An 18,756-nucleotide genomic window follows, 5' to 3' on the forward strand; every position below is an offset into this window, starting at 1 on the left:
ACATTCTGGGCCCTGAGTCTTCGTTTCTTTGATCTGCTGGCTCTCCTTGGCTAGATACCTGGGATTTTTCTTCCCCCTTGAGCTCATCTTCAGCAGGAAATGTTTTCCATGAGAGGCTCCCGCTCCCAGTAGCCCAGATAGGGGAGGCACCACAGCGGGACAGGGCCATGTTTGGTTTTGCTGGAACCTGGGAGATTCTGTTAGGTCCAGATAGACTCCAATGCTATCTTCTCAGCTCAGGTTTCCCATAGCACGCACACCACGCTGCTGACTTGGGACCCTCATTTCCCACAGGAGCTTGGGACGTGTGGCCCTCCTCTGTTAATGAGTAATGTTGTGACCTTCTGCCAAGACGGTTTGTGTCCTGTTTTATGGGGAGCATTGCTCTCTACAGCTCTGACATAAAACGGAGTAGACCCAGCTCTCCGTGTGCTTGGGCACTGAGACTTCACCTCTCAGCTCCTCTGGCCAGGACATAAGTCTTTTTATTTATCTGTTTATTTATTTTTAAGACTTTATGTATTTATTTGACAGAGAGACAGAGAGTACAAGGAGGCAGAGAAGCAGGCAGAAAGGGAGGGAGAGGGAGAGGAAGAAGCAGACCATCTGCTGAGCAGGGAGCCCGATGCGGGGCTTGACCCCAGGACCCTGGGATCACGACCTGAGCTGAAGGCAGCCGCTTAACCGGATGAGCCACCCAGGTGCCCCTGACGTAAGTCTTGTGTTCAAGACTTGACATAAGTCAAGTGTTCAAAGTCTAAGAGCCATTCACTGTTGTGAATTCATTTAAGTTCAGGTTTCTCCTTCTTCCTCCTCCTCTTCTTCTTATATCTCTGGCAATTAGAACATGGTTTTCCTTATTTTTTAACTGGAATTTGTGTTAAAAGTTGTTCTCAGCACTGAGGCTTCAGGGGAGATGGGTGGACACTAGATTCTGAGGGCACGAGCCTGGCAGCGGTATGGAGTTCCCTCCAGAGAGTGTTCCGCAGCCCAGGACAGGCACAGGAGAGGCAAACAGTTGGTTTCATCCGCTTGACTCAGATTTTACCCTGGGTGTGTGACACAAAGAAATGACGCCAGGGAAGAGCAGCATATTGGAACGAGGTTGACCTGGGTGCTGGGCCCTGGGGTTTGTGCTGGAAAGAAAGTGGGAATGACTGTGGGTGGGAGGTCCTGATGGGGTTAAAAAACAATGGGGTGGGAACAATAAGTCAATAAACTAGATATGTACACAGTGTTGGCAGGAGGGAGATGTCTCAATTGTGCGGATGGTGGCTTACAAGCCTCAGGATGTGGTCAGGGGTAGGCAGGTGGCTTGTAGGGCAAACAGGTGGAGGCCAAGAGGTCAAGGATAAGAGGTCATGGCGTTGGGTGGGACATCCCATGGATGTCGAGGTTTGCTGGGATAACAGTGGGCATTGGGTTGCATGGCCATGTTAGCTGAATACGAGGTCTATAGTCCAAGGGAAGGAGAGTGATGGTTGGAGGGAGAGGGCAGAGAGTGGCACAGCAGAGTGGCAGGGCTCTTCCCTGAGTCCTTGACTGTGAGCAAGGCCCATTCCCTGGGGCCCACTGGGCTCTAGAACGGGGACTGAAGCGGGCCACTGGCACGGACCTGGCTGCCCCAGCTGTGAGTCTGCTTAGAACAGGAGGCTGCATGGGAGGCCTGTGGGTTGGAAAAGTACATGTTGAGGGTTTAGGGCACTGCAGGTACCCCCATCCCCTGCCAAGTACTCTCCCGTTTCTCCAAGTTTTAAAGAAATATCTGTAGTCTCCAGAAAAAGGAAAAATAGTGTCATCAATGATGGTGTGGCAGAAAGCGACACTTAACGGACATGCAATTAACTAAGTGGTGATGCAAACGTCTCCATGTTTGTTCCATGGTTCTGCTGACAGCAGATGGTTTAAGATAGATTTTTAAGCTGGGCTAGTAAAGGAGTGTAAGCTTTGAGCGCCATCTTCTGGAACAATCCACCACATCATCCTGGTCTCCCGTCATTCTCATGCCCATCCTCAATGAGGCAACGGGGCACCTAATGCTTGAGGCCACAAGGTAGGACAGCCTCTGGGGTGGGGGGCACTGCAGGAGATGCCTATCGCCTCCTGTACCTTCCCTCCCCTGGGACCCCAGGGGACTTGTGCTGATTGAGCCCCAAGCCCATCTCGGAGTCGGCTCCTGGCCCCAGCTCCCCGAAAGGAAGAAGCCCCTAAGCTTCTTCCCCTTTATGGCCTCCTGTCTGTGAGGCAGCTCCTCTCACCACCAGCCATCTGCTCGCTGAGCCAGAGTGTGCTTCCCAGGGATGTCCCCTGCCCATGGGTAGTGGGAAAGAAAAAAAATGGTCAGGATCTCCGGTTACAAGAAATCCATTTTTGGATTTGAGAATCCCATCTCACCTTTGGGCTCACGAGCTGCAACCCTGGGCATTCTGCATGTCGTTGGAGCCCCATAATTTCTGCAAGGGTCATGAACATGAGGCAGTGGCCCCCCGGAATGTCGAGTCCTCAACATGCTTTTCTTCAGCTCCTCACTCTTCAAAAGAGAAGATGAGTCCCCACAGTCCCTTCCCGATCTTGCCATCTGACCTGAGCAACTAGGTCGTGACCCAGCATTGTCTCAGATTCCCAGGAGCTGCCCCTTGGGAGCCCTCACTGCGTGTGTGAGGATGGGGCGCTGTGCACTCTTCATGCTCCATCTCCACGTTGCTGTCGTCTCTAAAGAGAGAGAGGTCAGTGGCCTGCCGTGGTCACCCAGATGGTCCTTAACCATGGACTCTTTTCACAGGATCCCCCGTGTCCCCCAGAGCCCACCACTTGGAAAGGGACTCCTGACAATATCAGTTGTTACGGGCTGAACTGTGTCCCCTCCAGATTAATCTGTGGGTGCCCTAATCCCCTCAGTACCTCTGAGTGTGACTATTTGGAGATGGGGCTTTTAATTTTTAAAAAATTTATTTGACAGACAGAAGCCACAAGTAGGCAGAGAGGCAGGTAGAGAGAGGGAAGCGGAAGCAGGCTCCCCATGGAGCAGGGAGCCTGATGTGGGGCTTGATCCCAAGACCTTGGGATCATGACCTGAGCTGAAGGCAGAGGCTTAACCAACTGAGCCACTCAGGTGCCCCTGGAGATGGGGTCTTTAAAGAGATAACAAAATTAGATGAGGTCACTAGGGTTGGCCCTGTTCTCAGAGGACTGTTGTCCTTAAGCAGGAGATGAGGACACACAGAGCAGAGCCTGTGAAGGCATAGGAAGAGCTGGCCATTTACAAACCAAGTAGAGAGGCCTCAGCAAGCATGAAACCTGCAGACACCTTGATCTTGGACTTTTAACCTCCAGAATTGTAAGAAAATTGATTTCTGCTGTTTAAGCCACTGAGTCTCCAGTACTTTGTTCCGGTAGCCCATGCAAACATGGTACCCCTAGATGGACAGACACCGCATGTCCCATCTGCTGTTAACTGAGCCCAGACTGCACATGAGGGGTCAGACTCCTCTGTCTCCCACCACTGCCCAAGCCCAGCCCCCTCCCCCGGCTGCACAGGGTGGGTCTGTAGGTTGGAGGCAGCAGGTGGATGTGGGACCCCAAGAGAAAGGGAAGAAGCCAGAGGCAGGTGATGGTAGACCTTGATAGGCTCCTACTTGCTCACACGGCTCAGCTTCTTGGGGCATCAGGAAGCCAAAGACAGTGAGAGAAAGGAGCAGGAGTGAAGGATGGCAGGCAATAAGGGGCCACTCACTGAGAGAGAGATGGATCAGGCTCCCCAGTGTGTGCAGATGACCTTGGAGGAGGCAACTGCTCAGCCCATGGTCACACTCTCGACCTGCCCCACACACTGTGCTGGGCCTGACAGCAGCCATGTGCCCACAGGGACATCCTTTCCCCATGGGCGCAGCACCGGGGAGAAGCCGGTCAACTTGAGCAGGGGCCGGCAACTGGAGACTGTAGGCCGCTGGGCAGCTAAGGGCACAGGGAGACAGAGATGGGAGCGAGAGAGTGGGAGGGACAGAACTCAGAGACCACAAGGCCCAGAGGTGGTCACGTTTGCAGGAGGGTCTGAAAGAGAAGGTGGTGTTCCTTCCCATGGGCTTTCCAGTGTCTGGTCCCGTCTGGCTTGGTGGCCTCTCTGACCACAGGTCCGGACCTGCAGCCAATGTCATTCTGTCCTGCTGCAGCCTGCTGCGCGGTCAGGCTGCTCTCTTCTGCAGGGGGAGTCCTTACGGCAGGATGTTGCCAACCTTCCCATGGAAATCCTGAGCAAGCAGGGGGCACATTCTGAAGTGGTCTGTGAAATTTTTGTGAGCTTTGTGGCTCATCTGAGAGATTCACGACTTCACAGTAGAATTCTTCATATTGAAGAATGTAGATTCCATATGCTCCCCAGGGCTCCTCCTCCTCCAGGGTTAGAACAAAGTCTTGTCTGCAGGAGGGCTGCATGGCTGTTCCCAAACCACCCAGTGCCAGGCCTGCGCTGGCCTTCCGTCCCGGAGGATCTGGCGAGGCTAGGTCCCTGGGCCCTTAGCCTTCCATCTGGCAGGTGGCAATGGCTCCAAATCTTTGTCCTCACTCCTTGTCCACTCTGCCCCCTTGTTCTGAGATACTAAGCACCGCCCCCAGGAGCTTCTGTCTTGACACAAGGTAGAAGACAGATGGAGCTCAGACCACTTGTTTCCTGCTGCAAACGGCCAGGTGGTACCAAGAGCCTGGCCACCTGCCTGGGGTGTGGAATGGGAAACAGGGAGAGCGAGGGGAGCTGATGGATGCTTCTGTAGACTAATTTAGTGCCTGAGCAGATCGCTGAGAACAGCACAGAGAGAAGCACCAGGCGGTGATTGAGAAATAGTGTTTCCTTCTGCCCCACTGACCGCCTCAACATCCCGGGCCCACTCGGGGGGTCCCGGTTCAAGGGCTGTGACAGGGAAGGAGTTCCCACATGGAGATGTGTGTGAGTGCACTGCGGCTTGCACACTCGTGAAGGAGGCCTGTGGCTGGGCCAGGTGGGATCTGAGGGAAGCTCCCAGCTTCCAGAAGCACAAGCTTTGGCCCAGGTCCACTCTGCATCTATAGGGGCCACTCCAAGGGACACCGAGAGGTACTCAGAATATGTCTGAGGGAAGGAGTAAGCATTGCCCGGTGTATTCCCCCTTGCACATGTCTCAGCTCTGGACAGCTCAGATGTCAGACATTTTCTAAAAATGTCCTGCCCTGCCCAAAAACCTCAGGCAGGAACAGGAGACAGGTGATCTGCAAGCCAGCTCTCAGCAGTGGGCTGTGCCCCTTTCTCCTTCACAAAAGCTAGGAGCCCCAGGTTGATGACAAGCCGGAAGACCTCCTGAGCGAGATTCCGGGACGGCAGGGCGGGAGCATGGGTCCGGGAAGGGGTCTCCAAAGAAACTTCCTTTTCCTGATGCCTCCTGATACCGTCCCCACCAGAAGCAAGGCAAGGATCCATGGCTGCGGGGCTGGGGTGGGGGGTGGTGGGGGTAGGCCGATGTTCCTCTCAGATGTCCATGCCTACTTCCCTCCTCAGCTCAGGGATGAGAAGGAGCGATGAGCCCAGGTTCTTATTGGCTAAAAGTAAGACGGCTCCCAGCGCCCGCTAACGAACAGGCATGTTGATGTCGGTCAGGACCAGACCTTTCTCCAGATAGGGTCACGGAGGCTCGGAGATGGCCAAGTGCCATCCTACGGTTCGATGTAGCTACAATGTTGGAGCCCAGAGCCAGAAAAGTGTCCTAGGACCTCTCAGGCCAGGATCATGCTTTCACCAGATACAGAAAAAAGACCCCACTTTTTGGGAAGAGATGAAATCTCTCTGTACACAACCATGATGTTTTAACTCCCATTCTGTCCAGTAAAAAAATGTTTCACACATTTTTCTTGGTATCACAAGTACAATAAGCATGTTTTCCCCGATTCTCAGAAGACTGAGAGTCGATCGACCTTTTCAGAGCTGGATGTGGCAGCTCTTGGCTCATTCATGCTCGGCCCGTGGGCACCAACTGCTCCGTGAAGGTGGTCCAGAGCCAGTGGTCCCGTCCCACGCTGCACAGGCGCCGGTGACCTGCCTGTCCGGAGCCTTCCCCACGGGCTGCACAAGGGCGGGGCCACCTGCCCGCTGGGTGTCCTGCGTCCCCCCTCACCGCGCTCCGTGTTTACACCACCTGTGATTTTCACTCTTGTAACCCCAGAGCGAACCCAAGCATTGACTAGGGCCTCCCATTCCATGAAGGACCTCGGGAAGTGGGGCCTGGAGCAGTTGCTTGTTCTCTTTCATGCACCTGTATAGTTGTTCTGGAATGGGTCCCAGAGCGGGGTCCAGAGAAGCTATGAGTCCATGCCGCAGGGTTAAGCTTCCTCTTCTACTTCCTCCATGTTGAATTGGCTTATTTCTCCGAGACACGGTGCACCTGGCATTTTGTGCTAGGAAAAGCTCTCTTAGAAACAACTTGTGAGGGGGCACCTGGGTGGCTCAGGGGGTTAAGCCTCTGCCTTCAGCCCAGATCATGATCTCAGGGTCCTGGGGTTGAACCCCGCATCGGGCTCTCTGCTCAACGGGAAGCCTGCTTCCCCCCTCTCTCTGCCTGCTTCTCTGCCTACTTGTGATTTCTTTATCAAATAAAACAACAACAATAACAAAAACCAGCTTGTGAGATGGATGGGCTGGGGGACGCGCCAAGGGCCCACAATGGGGTAGGAGATGTTCTCTGTCACCGCTCCCGTCCTGGCTGGTGGCAGGACATGGATCTGTGGCCCAAGCCATGATGGGACGGAAAGGTCGGGAAGGGGTCCACGAGAAAGAGCAGCTCCAGATACAAACGCTTTGGAGAGTTACACTGCAAACCCTCTCCACTTATACACAAGCCATGCCAGGTAAGCCTTTTACTTTTTATTTTTTTTAATTAGGGTCATGGCTATCTAGCCACTTTAATCCATACAGATTAAAAACCCAAACCTGACATTTTTTTTAAACCTATACTTGTCTTACAGAAATTCCACCAAAAAGCGTAATTATGACATTGAAGGATATGAGGGTGGAGGCAGAAAGGACTTTCATTTCCTATCAGCGTGGGTCGGAGATGACTGGGTATGGTCCCGCCGAGGGCTCACGGCCAGTAGGGGAGGGTGTACATTCTCTAGGGAAATGGAGAGGGTCCTCTAACATTCTTCTGGGCTTAGGGATTATCTGGGATATCTGGAAAAGAGAAGTCGCCCTCGCGGCTGGTGAGCTGTAGGGGGTTTGCCTCTTTCTAGGACACATTCAGAAGTGGGGGTAGCCAAACTATGAAAACGAGGACTGTGGAGTGAAGGAGGGGAGAGACTCAAGTTTTCCCTCTGCACAAAGTTAGGGAACAAAATACAGCATTGCATTCATATTTCAGAGACAATGGGGCATTTTTTTCAAGGAGCAGAATTTGGCCAGAACCCTGGGCGTTGCAGCCCTTGGTGACCGATGAAGAACTGGCTGTGGGAGGTGGGAGGCATCCATGTCTGCATCCAGCAGACACCAGGGCACTCTGTCCTGGCAGGAGCAGTATAGACACTTCTCACACAGTGCAGCGATGTTCTCCCGGTAACAAACTCTCTTGCTGATCAGCAATAGATTCCAACTCCTTTGACTGCAAACCAAGACTCAATACATATGTCTAATTCAGTGCACAAAGGGCTCTTAATAATCTGGGGGTTTTGGTGCATTAGAGGCTGGGCTAAGGGGGAGGGAGTGACAAAGTGGTTCCGCAGACTGCCTGGGTAGGGGGAGAGATCAGTGGCAACATCCGGGTGGAGAGCCGGGAGCACGTGGGGAGGGGGTGTTGGCACCGTGAGTAGCAGCTGTTGATGGGGCAGCACGCCTGGCTGGACGGAAGGCAGACCTTCCCGCTGCAGGGCAACTGCCTGCAGAGGGGCTTCACTAGGGTGAAGTTGAAGCACCGGCCCTGCTGGAAAGAGGAGAGAGAGACGGTCGCTGGAACGGCGCTGGAGCAGAATGCTGGGGTTTCTCCGGATGCTGGGGCCTGTCGAGCACCTTCTCTACTTAAGTCCGTCACCCAGAACCCTTCTGATCCCTCTGCTGGATCTGTGGGGGTCTGTTGGTCCCCAGAAAGACCCTTCAGTCCTCACGTGCAGTGAGGCAGACTTGGGACTTCTGTGGACCTGTCATTCATTCATTCATTCAAAGTGTTACCTTGAGTGCCTGTGAGTGACAGAGGGCCCGGACAGATGCTTTCTCTTATGGGGACTGTCATCATCATCACTCTAGTTTTAAAAATCCTTCCAGGGGCGCCTGGGTGTCTCAGTGGGTTAAAGTCTCTGCCTTTGGCTCAGGTCATGATCCCAGGGTTCTGGGATGGAGCCCTGCATCGGACTCTCTGCTCAGCGGGGAGCCTGCTTCCTCCTCTCTCTCTGCCTGCCTCTCTGCCTACTCATGATCTCTCTCTCTGTCGAATAAATAAATAAAATCTTAAAAAAAAAATCCTTCCAAACCCTTGAGAATGACCTTGGCTTTCCCTCTTAATGTAGCTACAGTAGAAAAACAACATACCTAACCTCTGAGAACCCTTGGGTTTCTAAGTGTGTTCTCAATGAACCTGGGACACCTGGAGCCAGACCGTATCCTTTTTCACACCCACAAGGATGTTGAGCCTATTGAACTTTTGGGAAACACACACTTGGGGACCTGCACCCCTCTGTGCAGAGTGGAGTTGAGCCCAGAGATGGGCAAGGATTCCTTGTGGTGACTTTTGCTAGTGGGACAGCAAGACTCACATACATTTTAAACCGTCACTTTCTAGGCCACATTCTATGCAACATCACCTTAGTGTCCATTAAGTTAATATTTTATTTTTCACAGGTAAGAATTTTTGCTTTTCCTTATCGTAAAAGGTAACACTTGCCCGTTGTAGAGAATCCAGACAATATAGACAAACATGCACAAGGAAACAGAAGTTGCTTGTTTTCTAACCACCCACGGTAACCACTCTGAATAGAATCTTGAACTCTGCATATAGCAAGTTCTTTGATCCTTTATCAGCAATCCCTTTTAAGATCTCTGCTCCCTAGCTGGCCATTCTCACTTCCAGACCCACAGCCCAGGTGTGCATTTGCGGCCGCCCTCCAGCTGGCTCCGCATATTATCCCTGCTCACCTCCCCTGCCTCTTTCTTCCCAGCCTCCAGGGCATCAGGCCCAGCCTTAGGGTCTACTTGGCCCAGACCCTGTCCTGAGCCACCTGTGTCTCCGGTCACCTGTCCATTCTCACCTTCTTGTGCACCCACGTACCATCCAGGCCCTCAGGTTCTCTGTTTAGGCCCACTCCACTGTGTCCATTCCCCTGGTCACCTTGTTGCACTCCCCTAGTTCAGACTGCATAGGATCCTCTCCTCTGAGCAATCCCCTAGCTCCATCCCTGCCCCAGGATCAAATAAAAAACTCCTAAACTATTCTTAACTGTTCTTGTGTGTGTGTGTAAACTTAAAATCAGGTTTTCCTAAACATGTTCATTACAATTCCACTAAAGGAGAACTGAGCCCATTGAGTTCCTCTAGGAAAAGCTGGCAATAGGGTCTAGGTTTTCATGTTCTCAAATCTTCTTTCTAGCGGTGAGTAAAGCTCTGTGGTTTCGTTATAGTTCAGTACACTCATGCTGCCCAGATGCATGGGAGTGCTGCTATTGAGCATAGATTGGAATTTTGTACCTTATCTTTATTTCTACCTCTTTTATTTCTGCTTATTTACTCCAGAATGTGAACAGATTATTCTAGACCTAGAAACTGCTGGGGGATCCCTCTGATTTTGTTAAGAGATGACTGTGGGGGGGCACCTGGGTGGCTTAGTGGGTTAAGCCTCTGCCTTCGGCTCAGGTCATGATCTCGGGATCCTGGGATTGAGCCCCGCATCGGGCTCTCTGCTCAGCAGGGAGCCTGCTTCCCCCCTCTCCCTCTGTCTGCCTCTCTGCCTACCTGTGATATCTCTCTCTGTCAAATAAATAAATAAAATCTTTAAAAAAAAAAAAAGAGATGACTGTGGGGCACCTGTGCTGAGGTCCACCCTCTCTCTCATGCCTGAGCCTATCCCTGGGAGCAGCGGGCTGGATCTGCCCACAGGCAGCTGGGAGGAATGAGGGGCCCCATGTGTTGGGGAACCCTGGAGGGACACAGAGACCCTGAATCTGTGGTGCAAGTGTCAAGGGGTGAGTGGAGCAGTTTGGGCGTTGAGGGGGTCTAATTCCTCTCTGCCTTCTTACCATTTGATGATCTAAGCCAGTGACCCCTCACTTCTTCCATCAGCTCAGGCCTGCACAGGTGAAGGACTATCCTTGAATCTGCCGGCAAACGGTCGCTTGCTAGCCCTAACCTCCGGTGCTTTAAAGCATTGGCTCCATTATTGCATTTCCTGCTACTGCATGAGGAATATGTGTGTGTTTGCACAAGTCCTTGCACGCGCTTGGGCATGCCTCTGTGTGTGTGTGTGTGTGTATGTGTGTGTGTGTGAGAGAGAGAGGAAGAGGGAGAGGGAGAGAGAGAGAGAGAGAGTGATTGTGTGAATTTTGGGTCAGGGATAGGGAGGGTTGCAGAGCACAGGGGAGCCAGCTGCTATCACAATCCCAGAGTTGCATGTGAGACCTTCCCCAAGTTCGCTGGCTTGATAGTTGCCTGTCAAGTTCAGCCTTCCTGGGAGGGGGGGTAAAGTCATGTCCCAGCTTTGTCACACACGCATCCCTGGTGCAGCTCCCTCTGTAGGTAAGGTCAAAGGCTCAGGAGCTCCTCGACCACGAATGCATCGTAAGGCCCATCTGTATCCAGCTCTGCTTTTTCCCCGGAGAAACACTTTTCTGGCAAACATGCCCAAGGTCTATCAGCAGCATATTAGGAAAGTAAGGTGTCGACATTCACAACTGTTTGCCCATTTAAGACACTGCACTGTGGACAGAAGTACATTCCACGTGTTTCCCTACTGCCCTCAGAGTCTGCACAGGGACAGAGCATGAACTTAGACGTGAGCTTCCCCTGGGGTCAGTCATTGCCCTGCCACAGCCCTCCACAACCCTGTCACTTCAACTCCATCACTAACTTCAGAGGCTCAGTTTCCACAGCTGTGACATGCTAAGAAATGACCACATTGCAGAAGAGAGATACAGTCATACGGCAGCGAGGCGCTGGGCTGCTGGTGCTGTCCCGAGAGCTTCACGCCGGGGCCAGTCTGGGCAGGAGACTTAACTGTGTGGGCCTCAGCTCTCTCCCCCATGGAGGTGTGGGAGATGGAGGAGTCGGTTGTATAGAGCCCTCAGGACAGTGTCCGGCCGTCTGCGGGCTCTATGTAAATGGCAGGGGCAGTCCCTGGAAAGGAACTGCTGTGCAGAGAGCCTCTCGGGGGGCACAGTGCTAGGACTGTGGGCAGCACCTGCGGTGGGGGAGGGTAAGGGGGCCTGATTTTTGTGGCGGAACTAACAGTACCAGCATCTGAACTAGTGCGTTGCTCTGGGATAAGGCAACGAGTGAAGAGACACTGATCTCACAGGGGAGCCAGGGTTTGGGTCAAGATTAAGCAACTAGACTGAGTCTTGCTGTGCCATTATATATATATATATATATATATATATATATATATATGTCAATAGGGAAAGTCAGTCTAGAAGGGAAAGTTTTTAGAAAAAATCTGGGGATTTAAAGGTGGTAGGGGTGGTGGTGCGGAGAGTCGTAGTCATTTTACAAACATCTGCAGTATCTGCTTTCCTACATGGAAGCCCCAGGCCACGCCCATCTCTGAGCAGCCTGGGCTAGGGGTCTGAGCTTGGGGCCACATTGGTATGCAGAGACTGCAGGTCCCAGTGACATTCAGACCCTTTGGTTTCTGGCTGACTAGGGCCTGGGACCAGTGCACTGAAGGCTAAGAGAAGGTGCCAGAACCCTGCACATACTGCAGTCCTGGGGCCCCAGCAATACTCAGGACTCCAGGAAGATGGTTGGAAGGACAAGGTCAGGAGGGGACAGATGAGTGGGGAGGGAGCCCCCTCCCACGGGGCCTAGTTATAGGCTCCCAGGTCTGCTCAGGATGAGAGGATTGACTTCAGACAGCCCTGGGTGCTGAACTTGCTTTCTGTTTGCTGCTTTCCTGACCTCTCGGACAGTGTTTGGCCATCGGCACACACACGGTCCCTCCTGGCTCCAGAGGGGTCTGGGCCAGTGCCAGAGCTGGCATGGCAGGGGTCTGGCAGAGCCGAGGGAGCTGGCAGTGCCCCACAATGCGTGAGTCTGAATTCTGCCACCCTTCATCTGGGGTCTTAGGAATGTGACCATTCTGGAAGGTCGTTCAGCACCCTGCCCTCACCTGGATGGGTAGGATGGCCCTTTCTGGTATCCCTTCCTTGTTCTCCATCTGGTCTCAGGCCTCCCTCCATGTCTTGCTCCATCCCTCCGCCCTGAGTGGGCACCGCTGGGTGGATTCAGGGCACAGGGTTGGTGTGGTGCTCATGTGACCATCATGGGGCTGCGGTTCTGGGAAGAGGCTCCAGGAGAATCAGATCGAGAAGGGAATTCTGTGTGAGCATGGCTGGGACTGAGAGCCCTCTTCAGATCCAGAGCCCAGAGCCCAGCCCCAGAGGAGCCCTGGCATCTCTGACACCAGACGGTGGCCCTGCTGGGGGTCAGCATGCATTGGGGGTGTCTCTTCACCAGTGTCCCAAACCCCTCAGGCCTGCCCAGGACTCTAAATGCTCACCTGATACCGAGGAGAGCCGTGCTTGCCTGATCCAAAGAAGGGACTAATGTGGTCCCCACTAGGGCTTCTGGGAACTACAATATCCTCCAGGCCCCTGGGCCAGTCTGAGCAAAGGGTCTGAGACCTGGAAGCCAGGTGAGCCAGGAGCATGCTCTTCGTGGGCCCTCGGTCTGAGCCTTGTGGGTGTTTGTGGGGTAACCATCATGGGATCAGGATCCTGACCTGACAGGGGCAGGGCAGGGAGAGGGGTGGAGCCATGCCCTGGGGTTCAAGTCCAGCTCTGCCACTCCCAGGCTTTGTGACCTGGGGTCAGTCACTAGACCTCTCTGTGTCTTCGCTCCCCCTTTGGAAAGAAGGGCATATTAGTAGTACTGGCACATGGAGTTATTGGCAGGAGTACATAGTGAAACCATGCAGCGTTCTTAGACTGACAGCTGGACCACAGGAGGAACTGAGAACAACAAGTTGTCACTAATATTCAGTTCCATGGAGGACACCTGTAACAAGCTGGCTTCTCCCTGTTGTCACAGGCAATGAAAGAAGGAGGGACTCTACTATCTGGTAAAAGCAGTCAGTGTTGGCCAACAACATGGGGGTGTCACCACACCTTCCACCAGTCCTGGCATGAGAATCAGCCACACAGGAGGGTCTCAGTGGATGGGGGGAAGCCAGCCGACCTCCAGGGGGGAGCTCAGTGGGGAGAGATGATGGTCAGGGGCCAGAAGAACTCTCTGGCTGGCCTCCCTTTACAGCTTCTTTGACTTAAGTTTGGAGGCGCTGGGTCATAAGAACTTTCCTGTCATTCTGGAGAGGATATGCAGGAAAAATGCAGGTGCCAGACCCAAATCAGCCTCTCCATGTCTTGGCATCCTCCCTGGCAGGTGCTTGGACACAATCTCTGACCCACAGTCCCTGAGTGCAACGGTCAAGACAAAGAGCAAAGGCCTGCTGGCCCATGGGGAACTCCCTGTGCCCCTGCTTACCTTTCTCTTAGGCTGACACCATATCAATGGCACTTGGTTGCAGCTTTGAACAAAGTCACACAGGGTATCAAGTTTGCCCTGAAAAGCAGATGTGGCCACGAGGAAGCTGTAGGCATGGCGATCACCTCCAGAGGGTACAGTCCTCCACTCTGACAGAGGGTCCCAGAGGGCTCTATCCCCAGGAACACACTGAGGGAGCCCTGCAATGTCTACCTGGGGCAGGGACCTGGTGGCCTTGTGTGTTTGGGGTCTCTGGAGTCTGAAACATGTCTTCCTCATGCTGGGCTGTCTGGGGCCTCCCCATCCCTGTCCTCACAGCCCCCTTCAGGGTTGGGGCCTCCCTCACTGGGTGGGGGCCTAGCACATCCCGGGGTGAGAACGTTTCCTGCAGGCCTTCTCCTCCACGAGGCTCTGGTCTCTCCATGTCACTGGGTCCCCAGGACAGTGGAGTTAGCTCAGTCCCTCACTTAGCTGAGCAGACGCATGTAAGGCTTGCAGGAGCCACTGGCATTTCTGGATACTTTTAATAGTGAACAAATCTTGCTCAGAATTCTCCTGTAAAAAATTTCCTTATTTACCCCAAAGATGCAGAAGTAGTGAAAAGAATGGCCATATGTATCCCAATGTTCATAGCAACAATGGCCACAGTCGCCAAACTGTGGAAAGAGCTGGGATGCCCTTCAACAGACGAATGGATAAAGAAGATATGGTCCATATATACAACAGAAAATTATGCCTCCATCAGAAAGGATGAATACTCAACTTTTGTATCAACATGGATGGGACTGGAGGAGATTATGCTGAGTGAAATAAGTCAAGTAGAGAGAGTCAATTATCATATGGTTTCACTTGCTTGTGGAGCATAACAAATAACATGGAGGACATTAGGAGAAGGAAAGGAGAAGTGAAACGGGGGGAATCGGAGGGGGAGACTTTGGACTCTGAGAAACAAACTGAGGGTTTTAGAGGGGAGGTGGGGGGATGGGTGAGCCTGGTGATGGGTATTAAGGAGAGCATGTATTGCATGGGACACTGGGTGTTATATGTAAACAATGAATTATGGAACACTACATCAAAAACTAAGGATGTACTGTATGGTGACTAACATAACATCTGACCCGTGGGAGCCTGCTTATGACTGGGCTTGTGTTTCATCATCCCCCTGCTGGCTGCTGAACCCCAAGTCATTGCTGGAGCTGCTGAGCAGCTCTGAGTGTCCCGGGACTGGCAGACAGTAGCCAGCTACCAGCTTCTGCAAAAGTGGGCCCATGCCGAGGGGGAGACCCTAGTGCTGGGCCCCGCGTGGTAGTGGTGTCAGGAGCCCTCCCTTTGTGTTCTCTCCTGGGCCTGGGGATCAGGGTGCCCTCTGCTTTTTCTCTAGTACCAAGGGATCAATGTCAGTTTCAGTAAAGTTCATTTCCACCCCAGCCATAGTTTCTGGGTCCAGGCCTGTGGAGCATGAAGTGGCTGCCCTCGTTCTCCCTCAGCCCCACCTGCAGGGTCACCGCACCCTCCCTAATGCCCCTCTCACCTCTATCCGTCTTATTCCACCTCCTTGGCACCCACAGGGGATGACCATTGTTGGGCATGTCTCCAAACATTTCCTCGCTGGCTCCTAGGAAGAGAAAGCAGAGTCTGCTCCTGGGTCTGGCAGCTCCTCAGTGTAGACCCATGACATCTGTCCTCTAGCACCTGTCCAAGCTCTGCCCACTCAAAAAAGCACAAGAGAGTTTTCAAGGACAAATGAGGAGCACCCTGCACCAGGACAGTGTTCTCCATGTGAAAATAAGCAAACTCCTTTTGTTTGCAGAAATGACTTTACCCGCCCTTGGGGGAGAAGCCCAGTCTTGAGGTTGTGCAGTGTACAGGAGGGCTGTCCGGATGGGAGCATTGGCAGGGGACGGGGCTGCACTCACCTGACCTTGGCAGATCCATTCTCAGCACCTGGCAGTGCACCCTGTACAGCCAAGGGCGGTGAGGCCTGCTTCCTACCAGCCGTCAGGCTCCGGTACCCTCTTCAGGACACGGTGTCCCCATATAACTCTTTCTTCTGGGACCTGATTTGGGCCCCCACCCTGGGATATCCAAGCCTGCTCCCCTAACCCTGGTTCTCTGTGCTCACCCAGACTGAGGGCAGGTAAGACACCTTCCAACCTCCATAGCCCCTCACATCCCTAGAGTCCCACCCTAGCCAACCTCCTGGCCCTGCCAGGGGACAGGGATGGAGATCAACCATATGCAGCCCAACATACATCAGAGTCCGGGCAGAGGACCAACGTTTGAAACATAAGGTTCCTATTCTCAAAGTTCACCTGACTCTCTGAAACAGTCCTTTGGAAATTGACCCACAGTCCCTATATTTTAATAGGGATCCCAGTGCTTGCTGAAACAGGCTACCTCAAGTTGCTAATTCGGGCGCAAAGGCCCTGGAGCAGCAGAGCTGCATACATGGGAAGGGTGTTATGAGCCCCAAGTCCTTCTGAGGCCCTCCCCGTCCCTCGGTTACTCTCTTTTTTCTGCCAGCTCTCTTTGCCCAGGGAGCTGGGAGGTGCTGGGGCAGGAGGTGCAACTATCCCACAGGCAGCAGGAGCCCTTGTGTGTGAAGTTCAGTGTGGGCATCGAGGATGCAGACCGCATCAGGACCAAAATCATGACTTACCCTTTCTATTATATGCACCGCTGGAATCTCCTTTTTCTAGAATGTTAAAGAGACATGAACACAGGCTGAAGTGGCATGGAGGGAGCTGGCTCCACCATACAGACAGGAGGGGTCCCTATAAAGTAGCAGTTGGACAGAACACGGACTTTGGAGTGTCACTCTACAAGCCACTGCCCATGGGTCTCTGGTCAACCAGCTGCACTGCCCTGAGCCTCAGGCTCCCAGGTTATTCAAGGGGGATTGGAGCTCCCTGGAGGGTGCACGGGGAGACAGCCGGACTAGGCTGCCTGGTCCATGGCAGAGGATAGAGTGGCAAAGGGAGTTCCACCTCTCCCACAATGAGACCTGTTTGTGTTCTGCAGGTTTGTTCTGTCCTTTCCCACATCTGCCGTCCCCTCTTCCTTCACCAGCTCTGGCTGGGACCCTCTCAAACTCAGCAGCCAGTGTGTCTGCCCTCCTGCCTCCCCCAGGGCCAGTATTTGTCTTTTGCTAAGGCTCTGCTTGCCACACCCTATGAAGGTGACATTTTACCCTCCACCCACAGGTACCCATCCAGACCAGACACAGGACGGCGAGTTCCTGAGAGCAAGGCTGGTGGCAGGTCCATTCCTGGCCCTCTATGGCCACCAAGGGGCCCAGCATGCCCTGGCCCTTAGCAAGGAGGAAGGAAGGCCAGACATCCTGGATGAAGGCAGAGATTCTTGTTGGTGTCCGAGGCTCAGCTGTCCCAGAGGTCAGGACCCCTGCCAGCCAGCAGGATCCTCCCTTGGGGCTCTCAGTGCCTCCTGCAGGGCCCACCCTCTTCCTGCAGCACCAGAGGCCTTGTCTGGTGCTCAGTCTGCCTGAGTCTCCAGAAGCCTGGCTGCTATGAGGCCTCCCTGGCATCTGGGCCCTTAGGTGGCTTCTCCCCAGCGGCCAGGGCAGCTCACAGGCCACCTTCAGAGACATACGTGAGGCTGGTGGACCTTAGACACAGGGTGAGTCTCTGCCCAGGAGTAGAAGACAGGCTGTGCCTCTGGTTGTTCCTGCGAGGACCTGGCTGCTGATGGGCAGCTGCCACAGGCAGAATCTGGGGGTGAGGCTGGGAGGCTGTGTCCCTCATGCTGTTGGCATTGTCCCAGGAATGGGACTATGTTCGAGATGTTACTTACCTTTTTGAAGCAATATCGCCAGATGCACCAGATAAGAAACGGGATTAAGACCAGGGCTATGACGATCCCAGCCAAGATGACAGGGTTCATATCTGGAAGATATGTATTTCTAGGTGGTGATGTGACAGGCTGGACTGGTAGTAGAGGAACATTTGGAACAGGAATTGGAATCTGTTCTGGCGCATTCTGCAGAAAGCACACATGTCAGCGACAGGGATGGGCATGAGTGACCTCTTACGGGGAGCATACCCTAGTGCCCACACCAGACCTCCCATCCACCTGTTCCCATGGACCTCAGATTTCCCCACCCCAGGGAGCACTCAAGGCTGGAGGACAGAGACAGTACCGAGAGAGCCACTGAAGAGCCCTGGGCCACAGAGTCTGTCCCAGAGCCCCAACCAGGGAGCGGAATCCCCACGGTGGGACAAAGCCAGTCCTCAGTACACCCCTCGGCGGACACACTGCACAGCCCTGCCCTCAACTAAGTGATCTCCTTTCCCAGAGGCAGGGGAGGGAGAGGGCTGAGGGTCTGTGTCCAGGAGACAAAGCAGCTGAAGGGGGAGGCAGGGTCGGAGTCCAGGGTGGTGTGGCTCCTCCTGAGGTCTTTCTGACATGTGTGTGCTGGGGGCGGGCTGTCAGTTGGTGGGACTCCTGACGGGCACATGGGTGAGTCAGTCTGCTGGTTCAGGAATGTATGCCCAGGCACAAGCGAAGACAGAGTCGGAGGACTGTCAGCACTGCTGGAGCTCTCCCAGGCTGGGACTGGACACTAGGGTGGTGGCGATTAGGCACCACTATCCCTCCTCCCAGGCAGTTGTCATCTGCATCCTAACACTCTCTGTCGCCCATGTCATGGTGCCCTATGCCAGGTATCCAGAAGACATGGAGCTCTGAGGAGGGGGAACCTGGGAGTAGAACCTTCTTTGCTTATGTGCCTGTCCTTGAGCTGAGCCCCAGGCCCTTCCCACAACCCTGGTTGCTTCCCCTCTCATTCCAGGAGAGTAGAGCTAGAGAATGCTAGCAGAGAGGGACAGTTGAGGATCACGAGAAAGCAGTGGAGGTAGAGAGGAGGCTGATTGTCTCTGCCAAATGACCGGGGGCGGGGGTGTTCCCAAGTGGGCTGGGGCTCGGGCCAGTGATGGGCATGTGTGGGTTCAGCTGTACCAGCAGCTGCATCCGTATGGTGGAAACACACCTGGCCCCACCCTCCAGATGCCCTGTGTCCGGGACCTGGATTTGGAGTGTCCCAGTGTCCC

At 53.7% G+C, this 18,756-nt stretch overlaps 1 protein-coding gene across 1 annotated transcript in view; it reads right to left on the reverse strand.

The window, feature by feature from the left end:
* Window positions 1-7,700: 7,700 nt before the first annotated feature.
* The window catches only part of ANTXRL (ANTXR like), a 35,740-nt gene continuing 24,684 nt past the window's right edge, over window positions 7,701-18,756 (reverse strand). Inside the window, exons 13-17 of the mRNA XM_046026590.1 lie at window positions 17,501-17,686; window positions 16,350-16,385; window positions 15,222-15,305; window positions 13,691-13,768; window positions 7,701-7,928 (exon numbers count right to left, since the gene is read on the reverse strand). Coding sequence (XP_045882546.1) covers window positions 7,701-7,928; window positions 13,691-13,768; window positions 15,222-15,305; window positions 16,350-16,385; window positions 17,501-17,686 — 612 coding nt within the window. The remainder of the gene's footprint in view (window positions 7,929-13,690; window positions 13,769-15,221; window positions 15,306-16,349; window positions 16,386-17,500; window positions 17,687-18,756) is intronic.

The sequence above is a fragment of the Meles meles genome, chromosome 13, assembly GCF_922984935.1.
Source record: "Meles meles chromosome 13, mMelMel3.1 paternal haplotype, whole genome shotgun sequence".
Classification (NCBI taxonomy): Eukaryota; Metazoa; Chordata; class Mammalia; order Carnivora; family Mustelidae; genus Meles; species Meles meles.